Below are 16,267 nucleotides of genomic sequence, written 5' to 3' on the forward strand. Positions count from 1 at the left end.
TTTAGCCATCAAAAGGTAGCCAAGCCGCCACCAACAGGAACAACCACTGTGACAAGATCAGCCATTTGTGTCGAGGCGGGCGGGGAGATGGTGCTAAACCCCAATTGGCTGGAGCAATAATAGATCTTGAGTAGAGACGGGAAGAAAGGGTGGTTTAGGGGCAAGGCCTTCGGGCCAAAACTTCGTCGTTGGCATCATCACTCAATGCTTTGCAACATTTAGGCCCCAACCAATCGAATGTATCTATATATGTAGTTGTGGGTAGCTAGGTTAATGACTAGAGATATGCATGATGGTTAGTGCCAAGTGCTTGAAGTAGTAGTAACGAAGAAAATATATATATAGTGTTGGAGAAGGCAAGTAGCTAGTGCTCTGATTGTTGTGTTAGCTTCCCTTTAGTTTGAAGGCAGTGAGCTGGGTGGACGTTTATGGTAAAGATGATGAGGACTGATTAGAGACCCAAAGATTACAATTGAAGATGCCCAAGAAAGATTCATTAGCAACAACACCCTTAATTGACTCCCTAGTTAGTCCATTCTTGTTTAGGGTTAAGCGTCAATGGTTGACGGTTGGATGACACCGAAATTTAATGATAACGAGATAAGTTTAAACTAAAAATTCTTTTTTTACTTGTTCTAATCTCATATGTTCATTTATTTCAACTCTATTTTTGTTGGTTTTTTTTTTTTCTTAATTTTTCATTCCTAATAAATTTCATATAAAAATTAATTAGAATTATTTATTCTTTTGTAACTTCAATAATTTCTTAACAAATTTTTTATGTAAGTTTTTAATTTTGCTCGCTCATTGAAAGAAAAATAAAAAAACAATGAGAATAAAATCAATAAGAAAAATTTGATATGATGTAGCAAAATATATAGCACCAGGTATGTTTATTCATGAATTTATTCAATATCCTATTTAAAAAATATATAAAATTATAAAATTAGCAAAACGAAACAGCATTTGGGAAGAAAACAGCATGCACATTGGATCAAAACGTGGACAGACAGAGGGTTGAGTGGACAAACAGCATGCACAGCATTTTCAAATGATGGATTGAGTGGGTTTTGAGGTTTTTTATTTGGCCTTTGGGAAGAAAACAAAACGTGTTCGTATAAGATGTTTAACTCTAATTTCAGTTTTTTTATTTTTAAATTATAAATATAAAATGCTTAAATTTTATTTATCATAATTATATTTGGATCAGAGCAGATCGAGTTTTTCTAAGACTAATTGGACAAGTTCCCTTGAGCGGGTCTACTTTGATCCCTTTATAAATTTATACAAAAGAATATAGCACTCTTTCAAATATATATATATATATATATATATAAAATAAAATAAACTGCCACAAGACTCGAAACAAACCTCAAAAAGCACTAAAGAAACGAAACAATAAATTCAGAAACCTAACAACAGACAGACAGACGGACAGACAGACAAATAATGAATGCATGCACATTGCACAATACAAGATCAATTGATATATTAGGTGACTTCAATAAAGGAATGGAGCGAAGTATCACTTTCAAAATCAAATTTGCAAGCTCAAACATGGATCCATCATATCCATGGCCATGGGACCTGATGATGATCCAGTGCAGAAAACAATTATTTCTCTGCAAATTCCAATTCAATCCCATTTTTGGACTCAGTTTCTGAAGTACACGTTAGAAAATTAACTAATTATTTGTCATTATTTCTTGCTGGGTTACATACACATTAAGGGTGTTACTTGATTTCAGTAATTGAACTACTTTTGTCTCTTTCAACACTGCATGAGAATGAAAAATTAAAACATTTCATTTCTAAAATGGTAGAACATCAAACAATATGGCAATTTCATGCCTAATTGTCATACTAATCAACTCTCTCTCTCTCTCTCTCTCTCTCTCTCTTCTTCATCCTCACCATACAAGGAAAGTCATGATCTCTTAAGCTCTCATCCAGTTCTTCATCATTTCTTTTTTTCCTTTTTTTTCAGAAAAAAAAAAAAGAAATTTCTCGTTCATAACCACTTTTATTTTACCCACCAAAAGATAGTCCAACCGCCATGATACGATCATCTGTGTCGAGGTGGAGATGACTCTAAATGCAGCTGGGGGGTGCAGTAGATCCTCACCATAAGTGGGAAGAAGGGGTTCAAAGGCAAGGCCTTGGGCCAACACTTGTTATTCGCGTCAATGAAGGCTCTGCAACATTTGGGCCCAACCAGTTGAATCTGAGAGGTCGGGATAGAGGGGACGGCCTCTTGAAGGCAAGCTTGAAGCCCCTTAATGGAAGCTAAGCAGTCACTTCCACCAAACCCTCCATCTCCTCCCGCCACTTCAAGCCCTGAACCCAGCAAGGGTTCTGCCAAAGTTGGTGACAGAAGCATGGAAACATAGGATACAATCAGAGCAATGGGACATATGGTGCTTACTTGAGCCATTGTTGTGGATATATAGGTTAAGGGTTAGATGGTTAGTGTCAAGTGTTTGAAGTGGCGAAAAGAACAATGTTGTCGAAAGCAGGAGGTGAAGCATGGACTTATATAGTGTTGGAAAAGGCAATTTGGAAACTGTTGCTTTTACTCTCAGATTGTTGTATTTGGCTCACGAAAATGCAGACTTAAAAGCTCTTAATAGTTGATTAATGGTGTTTTTGGTGAAGCAGCATCAATTCATACATTTTAGGGGCGAGAAAACACTCTTAGTAATGGGGTTTAATGCCACCATCTAACGTTTCTTTGTTCATAATGGAATACAAATTAACTAATTGGAAAAACATAGAATAAACAGTATAGGGAATAGGTTACTAAATTAAACCTATTTCTTTTGTATGAACCTGTACTTATATATATTACTTGATTGATTTAATTCTAATATTTATATCACTCCAACTATATGTCATAATGTAATAGTACAAGGAAAGAGATGAAGCGAATAATTTTTTTTTTTTTGTCCGGATGTAAATTAAGTGATTCATATTCGTATAGGTCATTTATTATATTATATTTCTAATTAAATTTGAAAATTAAGTAAGCAAATATATATTTAGTAACGAAGTAGCAATGTATTAAAATTAATTTCATTCTAAGTCTAGACCAAATCTATTGACGACAAGTTCATCATTTCAATGAGAGAGGAAGAGAAAGGGTTTGATTTTTGAATGAAATTGGTTTAAGAGGATGGATAATAACAATCAACTTCATGTATTGAATTTAAGGATTTGAGATGGATTGGCCATGTCTACCTATATCTTGTAATTAATTATATTTTTATGTTTTATGTATAATATATATTTATATAATATATTTTATTTTAAACAGATCTAAGTCATAACTGATACAATATTTATATTCGAATCATCTATTATATTATATCTGTAGTTGAATGTAGAATTAAATCTCAATAATTATATCAACTATCAAATCTAAAAAAATAAAACGAAATTGAATCAGTTACAATTGACACCCAATCCGTTGACAGGCCTAAACAATATTGGATGTGGCTTCTGAGGAGGATTTCTCTTTCGTTCTGTGTCTCTGCTGACTAACAAATTCTGGGTTCGCAGCATTCCCTCCCTAAAGCAAAAGATTGATCCAAAAACAGAGCCATCATCCAATTTTACTCAAGAAACATACAACAGATACAACTTAAAAGCAGGATATATCGACCAGCTAGCTAGAAAGATAAAAAGCAGGGATTAGAGGTACCCAACTACGTATAAAGATGACCTAAAAGTTTTTTTTTTTTTTTTAATTTTTAAACGTAGTCAAAGAACCTTTGGTTGTGCCATCATTTGTGGTTGTGGAAGATGATAAATATCTAACCCTGCTGTGATAACAAAACAAGGGATTTGAGATAAAATTGTGCAGATGATTTAAATAAAAGAACATCTTCTAAACTCATATGTTAATGGAATTGAGAACCAGACAATTATCAATGATAATGGTGGACATAGTCTTTACACATTATATGGTACATCGTATTAAGTTATTCATATGATTTTCTTTCATCTTACTATTTTTCTCTTTTGTAATAGATTTTTATTATTTCCAGTGTTACTATCAGTTTTCTTTTTACAATGGATGTAAAATTTGTCGGATCAAACATTACAAATTCTAGACCCAAGAGTATAACCAGAAAAAAAAAAATTTTGACTGCCACAAGACTTAAAACAGACCTCAAAGCACTAAAGAAACAAAACAATAAATTTAGTAACCTAACAAACAAAGAAGTACACTACACACTAATTAATGCTTGAAACAGAAGCACAACTCAGAAATTAAACAATTGATTAGGTAACCTCAATACAAGAATGGGGCAAATTAAGTATCATTGTCAAATGAAATTTGGAAGCTCAAACAGTGGATCCATCATCCATGGGACTTGATGATGATCCAGAGGCTAGACAGACAGAAAACAGCTTCGCGTCAAATTCCAATTAAATTCAATTTTTTTTTCATTGTTTGGTTTAGTTTCTGAACTTGTCAGAAAACTAATATGCCATTGTTTCTTGTGGAAATCACACATGCAAGACAAGAATGACTTGAATTCAGTAATTAATCCCCCCCTTTTTTTTATTCGGCAATTAAAACATTGCATGAAAATGAAAAGATCAAGTTCTATTTCCGGAACGGTGGAACATCAAACATGGCAGTTTCATGGTTTTCATCTTCTATAATGAACTTTCCTTATTTATTTTCTTCTGAGGCTTCCTCACTAAACCATGAAAGCCAGGATCTCTAAAACTACAGTACAGCTCTTCACCATTTTCTTTGGTTTTTCTTTTTCTTTTTCCCAGAAGACAGCCGCTTTAACTTTACCCACCAGAAGATAGTCAAGCCACCACCAGCAACCAGCGTGGCAAGATCACTTGTGTCGTGGTGGAGATTGCGCTAAACGCAGCAGGTTGTTGCAGTAGATCCTAAACAAAAGTGGGAAGAAAGGGTTCAAAGGCAAGGCCTTCGGCCAACACTTGTCATTCGCGTCAACCAAGGCTCTGCAACATTTAGGCCCTACCAGTCGAATCTGAGAGCTCGGGATAAAGGACGTGGCCTCTTGGACGCAGGCTTGAAACCCCTTAATAGAAGCCAAACAGTCTCCTCCACCAAGCCCAGCTCCTCCGGCCACTCCAAGCCCTAGACCTAGCAAGGGCTCTGCCAAGGCTGGTGATAGAAGCAGGGAAACACAGTTGACAATCAGAGCAACGGAACATATGGTGCTGACTCGAGCCATATTTGAAGCAATGAGAATTACAATGTTGGGAAACCAGGAGGTGAAGCATGTGCTTATATAGTGTTGGGCAAGGCAACCAGTGTTTTGAAACTGGTGTTTTTACTCTCTTTGTGCTACATTTGCTTCCCTTTGTTTAGGGTTGATGAGAGTAGTCTTAATTACTGTCTTAGTAATGGTGTATAGTGTTTAATGTCCTTATCAAACGTTTCTTAAATCATAATGGAACAAAATTAACTGTTGGGAAAACATAGAATTAGCAGGAGCATAGTTCATGAAATTAAACCTACCCAATTTATAGTATAGTTGTTACTATAGATCTACACAATTCTAGAGTTTGTCACTCCGATTCATATAATGTGTAAGGCGAAAAAGGGGTTGAAGAATGGTTTTCTACTACAATGTGAATTAAGCGATTCATATCCTGTGAGGCCCAAAAACAAAGAGTATTAATATCGCACTGTGACTTCCGAGGAAGATCTGCTTTTTTTTTTTTTTTGCCTCCTTCCCTCTTGACTGACAAATTCTGGGTGATCCTCCTCCCTTAGAAAAAGATTGATCCAGGAACAGAGGATCGCTATTTTCAGATAGCCTGTTTGGCTCAATTTCAAGTATAATTTCCAATATCCAATTTGACTCAAGAAGCTGAAGACAGCTTAGGACATACAACTTGATTTCAGATCACAGAAATGGAGATTTTCTGTTTTCTTTGACTATATAAACATGATGAATAAGTAGAAAAAACCCCATCCAAGAACTAATCCTGTCAATCAGTAAATTCTGTCTTGAGTCCAAGGATGTCTAGCAGTTCAGATCATTATTCCAAGCAGAGACTGGGTATTCCCCCTGAATCACTGCAACAATGGCACAAGGAAGAGCCGAATTGAGTAAAGAACAAAGAGAAACCACTAAATCGAACACCATCAAACATGTCGATACCATACTCAAAGTTTACATCCCTGCAACAAAAATTGATAAACAGATAATACGGGTATTGAACCATCTGCAAATTCCCACATGAAAGATGGAGCTTAATTAATAAATCCCACCAAGGCGATTAAATTCCACAAGAAGGGGTATCCAAGATAGCAATCGGAACATCACAGGCAGCATAGGTTCATTGCAAACAAGGATGTCTAGTTTCCTATTCTATTGGGACAAACAAGCTAAAGGTCCTAGTTCCTACTAGATACTTCCAAGCATGAAGAGACAACGAAAATAAATAAAAAAGGAAAAAAGAAACTAATTCCAGACCTACTACTAGTTTCACTTCCTCTTCTTAGCTGGTGGTTGATCCTCTTCATCCTCATCATCCTCCTCTTCATCTTCATCATCCTCATTCTCGTCATCCTCACCATCGTCATCGTCATCCTCATCATCACTACCCCCATTCCCATTCGCCTCTGGATCATCTTCAGGATTCCCCTCATCATCGTCATCATCCCCACCTTCTTCACCAGAGAAATCTTCATCACCTGCATCATCGTCATCTTGGTCATCAGCATCTTCGTCTTCATCATCATCATCATCTGTATCACTAGCATCTTTGTTTTCTGGACCAGGGCGTTTCCTTCTATGAAGTTCGTCAATTGGGAATCTGCAAATGATATTACATCTACTGCTTAGTGGAAACAGTTTCTTGACTCAATATGGAGGCGGCAAGAGACACCCAGAGAGATATAATCACCTTTCATCAATCCCTTGCAACTTCGGTGGCATGTTGGTATCATTCAGCATATATCCTGTCTGAAACCTCAGCAGATTTTAACAAAAGAACATAATCATCGGCCAGAGATCAAACAATCTATTAATATCTCAATATACTAATATCTCATCAATCCAGTAATCATGGGCCAGAGATCAAACAATATCAGTGTTGAAGGTATCCCTCGAAGGAACATTGTGCAATAGATTGATGTCTCAAAATTAAATGTAATATTAAATCTTTAAAAAGTTATCGGCGTTTAAGCAGGTCAACGCGAATACTGACAAAGCAGTTAATCAAATCAAGCTAGAGACAGAAAAAACTACCAAATATTCTCATCGAGTAATAAAACTGGTGAAACAAAATTTGGACCATGCATGAAAAAATGGCTAAGACATGTTAGGTACGTCGATTCAAATAACTGACCAGGACCCAAAAAAGCAGGGAAGCTCCCTGCGTGCAATGTGGGAACCCCTTTATGAAACAACCATCACCAACAGGCAAGAGATAGGGCAGAGGAATGGTCACCCATATGAAATAACAGGACAAGTGATCTATGGAAAATGAGCCATTATATGCAAAGCAAGGAATCAGTAACATCAAAAAACCCACTTTAAAAGCATCAATGGGATCAAAGCACTTTGAACAAAACCAAGCCAGAACCTAAAAAACACTGTAGGGCTCCTAAGTAGAACAGTGGGAATCTGTAACATTAAGAAACACATTATAAAACCAGAAGGCTTTCTTTAAATGCACAAATTGGAAGAATGTTCTCCATCTGCTAAAAGATACCTAACGGGTTAGCAAACCAATATGTTCTTCATCTGCAACCAAAGTTAAAACCACCAAAGACCCTTAATTCTCCAGTATATTTAACTCTCTAAGGTCCAATAGATAAGCATTGGAACAAAAGATCAAGGCAATAAACGTTGGATTCCAATTTAGTGAATCATTAATCATTATAATACTGTGGGGCCTCCTACGTAGCAAGGCAAGGAATCAGTGACATCAATAACCGCATTACAAAGGCATCTATGGATATTGAACCATTTCAAACTAAACCAGACTAGAAACCGAAACACCATAGGGCCTCCTAAGTAGCAAAGCTGGAATCTGTAACATTAATAAACACACGAGGGTTTGTTTAATTGCAAGTAAAATCAGCAGAAATGTCTTCCATGTGCAAAAAGAAACCTAATGGTCAGTGAGCTCGTGTTATATACCCTTTTGTCTGCAAGCCAAACTCAAAGCCACTTAAACAACCCTTAATTCTCCAGTAGCCACAAAAGAGAAAGACAAACAAATTATTTAACTCCCCAAGGCCCCATACGTAAGCAATTTGAAGAAAAAGATCCAGGCAATAAACCTCAAAGTAAAAGCAAAACCCTAGGTTTTCGCAAACACAAAATATAGAGATAAAGAAATTGGCAGAAGAATGGGGAGATAGGAAGAAGCCCTAGAGAGAAAAAAACCCTTAGTTAACAGGAGAGGAGTAAACCAAGAGAGACCCAAATGCTCAAATTAGCCCTAACAGCTAGAACAGAGGAAAAAAAACCAGTACCCAGATCATAAAAATCTCAGCTTTTTGCAGGAAGAAAAGGGGGTCAAAGAATATACCGCCATGAGAAAGCAAGCGAGAGATCTTTGAGCAGTCAAAAGGGTCTCCACTGCAGAGCAAACCATCATCTTCCCCAGAACAGCCGCATCAGAGCTGAACCAATCCACCTCCATTGCACCAAATTAAGCTCAGAAAACCTGCCCAGAAGTAGAGATGTAAAGAGAAACAACAAAGAGGCAACAAAAAAGACCTCAAAAGAGAAAAGGAAAAGACCAGTACCCAGAGAGAGAGAGAGACTACAGGAGAGTAGTTTCTGGTTAGGGTTGCTTTGGTGTCCGGACGAGAGTGAAAAAGAAAAACTAAAAGAAAAAAGAAATATATAAAGAAAAGGGGGGAAATTAGGGTTTTGTTTGAACCGCTCTAGGGTTTTGTGGGTGTTAAATGTATTTTTGTCTTCTTGTGGGGGGGTGGTTTTAAAATTGGGGCTTGGAATTGACTCTATGTTTGGGATCTAACGTTAGATCACTGTGATATATCATTGGACTGCGAAATGCGTAAGAAGCTTCCAAACGCTCATATTTAGCGCGTGACCTAAACTCGAGACCAATATAACTTCCACACAAGAGATCACGCGCGCGTCAGACGTGGACAATTGACGTACAAAAATATACATGTAATTAAAAATTTAAAATTATTATTTCCGTATTTTAAGTTTTAAATTTATTTTTAATTTTATATTTTAAATATTAATTTAAAATTATTAAAAATACATTTTTTTTTGTTTGTAACGTTTCTTACATTTTAAAAATTTTAAACTTGTTTATAATGAAAACAGTAAAAATGATTTTTAATTTTTTTTATTTTTAAAAATATAAAAATAAACATATTTTTACCATTTTAAAAAATTAAAAATTAAAAACAATAAAAAAAGAGATCCCATTGTTGCTCTTCCATCTTCTTTACCTTTTTTTATCAATATTAGATATAATTTGTTTATTAATGAAATATATAGAGTAATTTTATTTTATTTTTTATTTTTAAAATTTAAAATTTTAAGTCTTAAACGTACTCGTCTCTAACAATAACATCTTAATTTTAAAAAATTGACTCATTAGTCGGTAATTATATCAGATAAAAATAAAAGTATAAATAAATATATATATATATATAATACACGTTTTTCATAACACATGACACTTTCAAACTTTTCGAATCCCGAGGATACGTACAATGTTTCAGATACTTTTGCCTTTTGGGCGGGGGGTTTCCTCTAATTTTTTCAAATATGTAAAATAACTCACTTTTATCTATTATTTCTTTTTGTTTTTTTCACTTAATGATAGGAGAAGATATTAAGGGTATTTTAGGTATTTAATAGAAATTAAATGATAGTTATCTAACATTGTAGACTAAATTATTCTTATTTTTTAAACTCAAGAGAATTTCTCAATAATAATAAAGGATATTTCCCTTAAATTTAGTCTTATTCAAATAGATTTTTCAATTTCCAAACGATTTGCGTAAATTTTCTCATCTAGATAGACTCAAAAAGATAAGGTTGCATTTTATTTGAGTTTTAATTTTTAGTTTTGAATTTTAATAATTTATTTTTAAAAAATAAAAAATGTGTTCTATTTGTCATTCTGAAAAATTGTTTCTCAAAACAGAAAACTAAAAAATGTATTTTGTTTAGAATTTTAAAAATAATTTTTTAATAATATTTTATTCAATAAATTTGATTATTCAATAAATTAAAACTATTTAATACTAACATATTATTAAAAAATATATACATTTTAAAGTTGATGAATCTTATAATATTTTTTTCATTATAAGAATAAAATATGAATAAATAAATAAATTATTTTCTCTTTTCCATGTTTTAGTTGTTTTGACTAAAAATAGCCAAAAATTTTTTTGTTGTTTTAAGTTTTTTTATTTTAAAAATATATTTTTAAAAATAATAAAATAAACGTATTTTTATTGTTTTAAAAAATTAAAAATTAAAAATAACTAGCTTGAAAACAGTAAATAGGGCCTAACTTTTTACTGATTATTCTAATTCGTGTTCAAATTTGATCAATTTTTTATTTCAAAAAAAATTATTGTCCCCGCCAATAATTTCTATTGTTTATTTCTTTATGGATAAGTAATGGTAAATTTACATTTATTTCCCTATTTCCGATAACTTAAATTTTATTAATATATAACAACTTAGAGACAACCCAAAAATTAAAATAAATGCATTAAAATGCATAGTTGCAGAGAAAATTTGTTTAATAATGCATTATTATTATTATTATTATTATTATTATTATTATTTGTTTCTTTTTATATTACTTGGGATTCAATTTTTTCCTTACCAATCCAATCTAAAACAAAACAAAAGAAAAAGGTTTTCCTTAAGAAAGAGATAGAGACAGAGATAGAGATAGAGGGCCTTCCATATTTAAAATTTTTGAAAAACTAAGATTTGATTTCGGGATGATTAATGAGAGCCAAACTCTCTATATATATATATACATATCCCAACATATTAATAGAGTATAGATACATATACATTTGTTCTTATCCACTACTTTTTTCATTTTTATCTCTTTTTTGAATTAATTATTTTGAAATTTCTTATAGTTTATTAGATATTAATACTTTTTTTTAATTAGATTTAGACTATGATACTTAACCACATTAAAAAGATAACCCAAACAAACAAGTAATTTAATTTGATTGAAATACATGACGAACAAATCCCCAATTTTCAATTTTAAAATAATTTCGAACATATCGCTGTTAGTGCTTCTCCCCTATTTGAACTATTCCTCCAACTCTATAAATTCAAACCAAATCTCCATAACCCACAGAGCATTTCCAGTTTGGAGTTGAAGAGAGGGAAAATTTTGGTTTCAGCTGAGGTCCAGCCACCACGATGAAGACAACCAGTTTGCTGCTTCTTCTTGCATGCTTGGGCTTGTTCGCCGCCGTGCACGGCGCCGCGGATGATGGACTTGAAGAATTCCGACAATCTGAGGACGACGCGCCGTACTTCTGGGGATCACATATTAAGCCACGACCCTTTGGCCGACGTGGCCGGAGACAAGATCCGATCTATGAGCAGTGCAGGACGGAGATTTATAATATCTACTCTTGCCTTCCTGAGATTCGCAGGTTTCTTTTCTTTTTTTTTTGGTAATATAAGCTGTTTGAATATATTTGGCTTCATTAATTTTTTATGGATTTATGCAGATGACTAAAGTGCATCATGGGTGTGACCCCAAAGCAAATAAATTAATAGTTTTTGTTTTTGTTTTTTTTACCATTTCCTTAGGAGTTGTGTTTTTACAGGTCTTATTTCTATCCAAATTTAGTCCTGAGAAAAGAATGTTGTGATAATTTGAGGAACGTCCAAGAGGAGTGCTTCCACCGGGCAATTGATAGCACTTTCATTGCCTTTAAATATTGGTTTAAACAACATTGCCCATCGACAGTTCCTTCCCCAGCGTCACCTCCACCAGCCGGAGGAGACGATGGCCAAGTTCCTTCTCAACCGTCACCTGCCCCAGAACCTTCAACTGGAGGAGGTGAAGTTCCTTCCCCAGCGTCACCTCCACCAGCCGGAGGAGACGATGGCCAAGTTCCTTCTCAACCGTCACCTGCCCCAGCACCTTCAACTGGAGGAGGTGAAGTTCCTTCCCCAGCGTCACCTCCACCAGCCGGAGGAGACGATGGCCAAGTTCCTTCTCAACCGTCACCTGCCCCAGCACCTTCAACTGGAGGAGATGGAGTTCCTTCTCCAGCGTCACCTCCCCCAGCCGGAGGAGACGATGGTCAAATTCCTTCGCAACCGTCACCTGCCCCAACACCTTCAACTGGAGGAGATGGAGTAGGTGAAGTTCCTTCCCCAGCGTCACCTCCACCAGCCGGAGGAGACGATGGTCAAGTTCCTTCTCAACCGTCACCTGCCCCAGCACCTTCAACTGGAGGAGATGGAGGATCTAAAGCACCAGCACCAGCACCAGCAGATGATGATTATGAAGATTTATGCGATTTCTTTGAAGATTAGGCAATCCAGGAGAATTGATATTTAAGAATTTAGCTTAGAATTTAGAAAAAATTAGATTACAACTTGGGTTTTCTCTTTCTGTTTTTTATTTTTTTTTTATTTCTTGTTATCAAAGTTTAGATTAGATTGAGTTGTTAGTGAGCCAGGATATATACATATATATATATATAATGCGTTAATTTTGCTGATTCATTTAGTTAATTTAATAAAACAACTTTTTAATATTTTAATTTTGCTGATTCATTTTGGATGTGAGAAATATCTCTATAGAGTTGTGATTTTGGGTGATAATAGTCAATTTTTTAAAACTAATTAAACGTTTAGTAATATTTTAAAATTAAAACCAATTAAAAGTGGTATGTTTTTATTTTTAAGAAAGTGACATTGTTATAGTGGTTGATTGTATATGAACAAAAAATTGATAATTAAGATTATGTTTATAGTAGTTATAATTTTACATGGAATAGTCATTTACAAGTGAATTTTATATTTAAAATGTTTAATTTCACAAAAAATACTATCAATAAAATACTATTGCAAGTCATAATATATATCTGTAACTAACTAAATTAAAGACACTATTAAAGTTATTAAGTAGATATAGGGGATATAGGTTAAATCGGTTTCGAATAATTTGGAAGAATATCAAATTAATGCTTGAAAACCATTCAAAACTTAGGAAAATATTTTTGAATACATAGAGATATATAGTACAAACAAGAAATTTTAAGCTGACATCAATATAAATTTTTTTCTAATTTATAATTAAGATACAAAACGCTTTATTTTTAAGGTAACCTAGCTAGGTCAAGTCTCATTAACAAAGGCCTACCTAGGCCACAATTGAAAGAGAGCAACTCTAATAAAGAGACCCAAAATGCCTCCACTAAAGAATCTATGGGAAAACCTCTTAACCTAACTTTGCAAAAGAATAGGGAAACCTTTCGTCGGAGGTACTCTCTTCAAGGTATTCTAGGGCAGAAATGCAAACTTATCACTTCCAAAATCTCTTCCAATAATCTTGCAAGAAATATGTACCATCAACAAGTCATTTTTGTCTCAAATAATTTTTGAGATGACTAGGATACCCTCCTATATCAACATGCTTCCTTGTAAACAGGGGCCCATTTTTCCAAATAAGGTGAGCAATATGCAATAATTCCACAATAAGCACTCTATAACTTCCATTGCCTTTTGACATTCTATAACTTCCATTCCTTTTTTGACTTCCTACAAAAGTTTAACTTAATGATTGGAGGATTTATTCAAGGAAGACTATACGCGTCCTTGATTGGTCATTTCCTTACATATATCAAGCAACTTGGAGACGATTTGTAGATACATAATTCAATTGTTGTATCCTATCAATAATATGTATAATTGAAAATTTTGAAAAATGATACTGCATGTGTCAATATTATTTTTGAAAAATTCATACGAATGTGCAGTATGTGTGGTATTTTGATGCTATCAAATTATTGAAATTAATTATTCATGTCATGTATCTTATATAAAAATGTATTTGAAACATATAACTCATTTTTAAATGTACTTTTTTCTATAAAATGTATATATATGTAGATGTGACAAATAATATGCAAAAAGAGGTATTAGTTAACGAACGAACGAATCATAAAAACAACGAATTTTTTCTTTAGAATTTCATATTCATTTACATATTTATATTCAACGTTTTGAATTTGTATTCGTATTTTGTGGTATCTTGAATAATTTAAACTAGATATTATTTAAAATCAACTTGAATATGTATATACATATATATATATATATTGTTCATTTGAAGTTTTATATTTCCCCTCTTAGAGTCTATTTATCTATCTTAATTTTATTTTATTAAGGTTGTTATCTTAAGGGGTTAAATTTTTTTCGAAAAATTTCAAAGTCAAGTTGTAATTATTAAAAAAAATCTCAAATTTCCTAAATTATATCACCTACAAGAAAGTGAGATGTTACAATAATAATCGTGATAAATATTCTTGCAATTTTTAAAATGATTACTAACTAATTAAAATATTTTATTCCTAAAATTTTATTTTAACACAATAAATTTACATAATTCCCATCTCATTGAATTCTTTTGAAAAATTACCAACTAATTACAAATTTTTATTTTTAATTTTTTTCCATATGCTAATGATATTTAAAAACCTGAAATGATATTCTTTTAGTTTTTAAAATAATTTTTAAAAATAATTACCAACTAATTAAAATTTTTATCTCGATATAAAATATTTAAAACAATTACCTTAAAATAATCACTATCTAATTAAAATTTTTACTCTTTAGGCTTTCAAGTGATAATAATGTTTAAACTTAAATAGATATTTGTTCTTATATTTCAAAATTTTAGATATTTTGATAAAATATTTTAATATAATTAATAAATGTTAAATTCTAACACTTATCAATAATAAATAATGACAACTATTAATAATTCATAGTTTAAAAATATGCATTGATAAGCTTGTTACTTTCTGTAAAAATGTAATGATGTTTGATACAATATTTATAAAATAATTTACCATATAAATGAAAATTTCTTATTGTTCAATTTTTCATATTTATTAAGATGTTTAAAGGTAAATAAATATTTATTTTGATTTTTAAAATAAGTATTTAGATAATCATTTCTTTTTAAGAAGATACCAATAGAAATTACTGGTCAACTAAAATATAAGTAAAAATATGAAGTTTGTTTAAAAGATTTATTTTTAATTAAAGATGAACCAACATCTAGAGAAATTATGTTTGAATTTTTTTGGAATAGGTAATTTTTTCATTTAAATAAGTATAAATCGTAAAATAAAAATAAAAATATGAATATTCACTTCTCTTGGAATTTTATTTTTTTATCATAATTTACTTCCTATGTTAAGTTTTATTTTTGGAATGAATATATATATATGATATCTTTTCCTGAAATTTTATTTTTATTAGAAATTTATTTCCAAATTAAGCTTTATTTTAGAAACAAATATAAGGAAAAATTACATGTAGTACTCCTAAGGTTTAAGATAATTGTAGAAACTATCCTTAATGTTTGAAAAAAATACAAGAACTACCTTGGAGGTTTAATGCTATGTTGCAATTTATTCACTATCATTTATTAAAAATTAACCAATACACCCTTATATTTAAAGATTCTTTCAACATTTGAAATTTTTTTGTCTCTCTATCTTAATTGATAGTGGTAATGATAATATTCCTTTCCCACAAGCATTGATTTTTTAATTACAAATCTGAAATGACTTGAATGATAATACGACGACAATAGTTGTGACAATTTAGATAAAATGATTTGGCAATGATTTTACAGAGATGGTGATGATGATAAAACTCATTTTCTCATTCCTTTATTCTTTCTTTCTTTTCTAATACTACAAAACATAAATCTTCAAGGGTTAAAAAATCTTCAACCTAAATCAAGATTGATCTAATTTTAAAGATCTTGAACCCAAATCAATGGTAACACCTTTCTTTTTTTGTGTTTTAGGTTTGATGGAATCCAGATCTAGGTTTCTTCAAACCTTTACTCTATGTTCAAAGGAATCCAAATTTAGGTTGGATTTGGTTTTCAATGGGGTTTTCCCAAAAACCTTATTAATGGATGATATTATGGAAAACTCTACCAGAAACTTAATTATTTCTCCATCTTTTTTCTGTCTCCTTATTTTTTTCCACAATAAAACCCAGATTTAGGT

General features: G+C 32.3%; 2 protein-coding genes across 2 annotated transcripts; both read right to left on the reverse strand.

Moving 5' to 3' along the window:
• Window positions 1-1,960: 1,960 nt before the first annotated feature.
• Window positions 1,961-5,225, reverse strand: LOC127794643 (uncharacterized). Its single transcript, XM_052325894.1, has 3 exons — window positions 4,864-5,225; window positions 3,459-3,568; window positions 1,961-2,355 (listed from the first exon to the last, which is right to left on the reverse strand). The coding sequence occupies exons 1-3, from the start codon at window positions 5,223-5,225 to the stop codon at window positions 2,066-2,068; spliced, it is 762 nt and encodes a 253-aa protein (XP_052181854.1). The 3' UTR covers window positions 1,961-2,065.
• Window positions 5,226-6,232: 1,007 nt separating this feature from the next.
• LOC127794454 (uncharacterized) lies at window positions 6,233-8,920 on the reverse strand. The gene is made up of 4 exons (XM_052325542.1): window positions 8,765-8,920; window positions 8,545-8,682; window positions 6,910-6,968; window positions 6,233-6,819 (listed from the first exon to the last, which is right to left on the reverse strand). The coding sequence occupies exons 2-4, from the start codon at window positions 8,656-8,658 to the stop codon at window positions 6,489-6,491; spliced, it is 504 nt and encodes a 167-aa protein (XP_052181502.1). The 5' UTR covers window positions 8,659-8,682; window positions 8,765-8,920; the 3' UTR covers window positions 6,233-6,488.
• Window positions 8,921-16,267: the final 7,347 nt, after the last annotated feature.

Source organism: Diospyros lotus, chromosome 2 (assembly GCF_014633365.1).
Source record: "Diospyros lotus cultivar Yz01 chromosome 2, ASM1463336v1, whole genome shotgun sequence".
In the NCBI taxonomy this organism is placed as follows: Eukaryota; Viridiplantae; Streptophyta; class Magnoliopsida; order Ericales; family Ebenaceae; genus Diospyros; species Diospyros lotus.

What these genes read in the sequence shown, in the direction of transcription:
- LOC127794643 (XM_052325894.1), bottom strand. Translation starts at nt 5,225, where the DNA reads ATGGCTCGAGTCAGCACCATATGTTCCGTTGCTCTGATTGTCAACTGT. An exon ending in CAATCTCCACCACGACACAA is followed by an intron (nt 3,569 to 4,863) that starts GTGATCTTGCCA and finishes CTTTTGCTTTAG; the next exon opens with GGAGGGAATGCTGCGAACCC. An exon ending in TAGGCCTGTCAACGGATTGG is followed by an intron (nt 2,356 to 3,458) that starts GTGTCAATTGTA and finishes CAACTTTGGCAG; the next exon opens with AACCCTTGCTGGGTTCAGGG.
- LOC127794454 (XM_052325542.1), bottom strand. Translation starts at nt 8,658, where the DNA reads ATGGAGGTGGATTGGTTCAGCTCTGATGCGGCTGTTCTGGGGAAGATG. An exon ending in TCGCTTGCTTTCTCATGGCG is followed by an intron (nt 6,969 to 8,544) that starts GTATATTCTTTG and finishes CTGAGGTTTCAG; the next exon opens with ACAGGATATATGCTGAATGA. An exon ending in TTGCAAGGGATTGATGAAAG is followed by an intron (nt 6,820 to 6,909) that starts GTGATTATATCT and finishes TATCATTTGCAG; the next exon opens with ATTCCCAATTGACGAACTTC.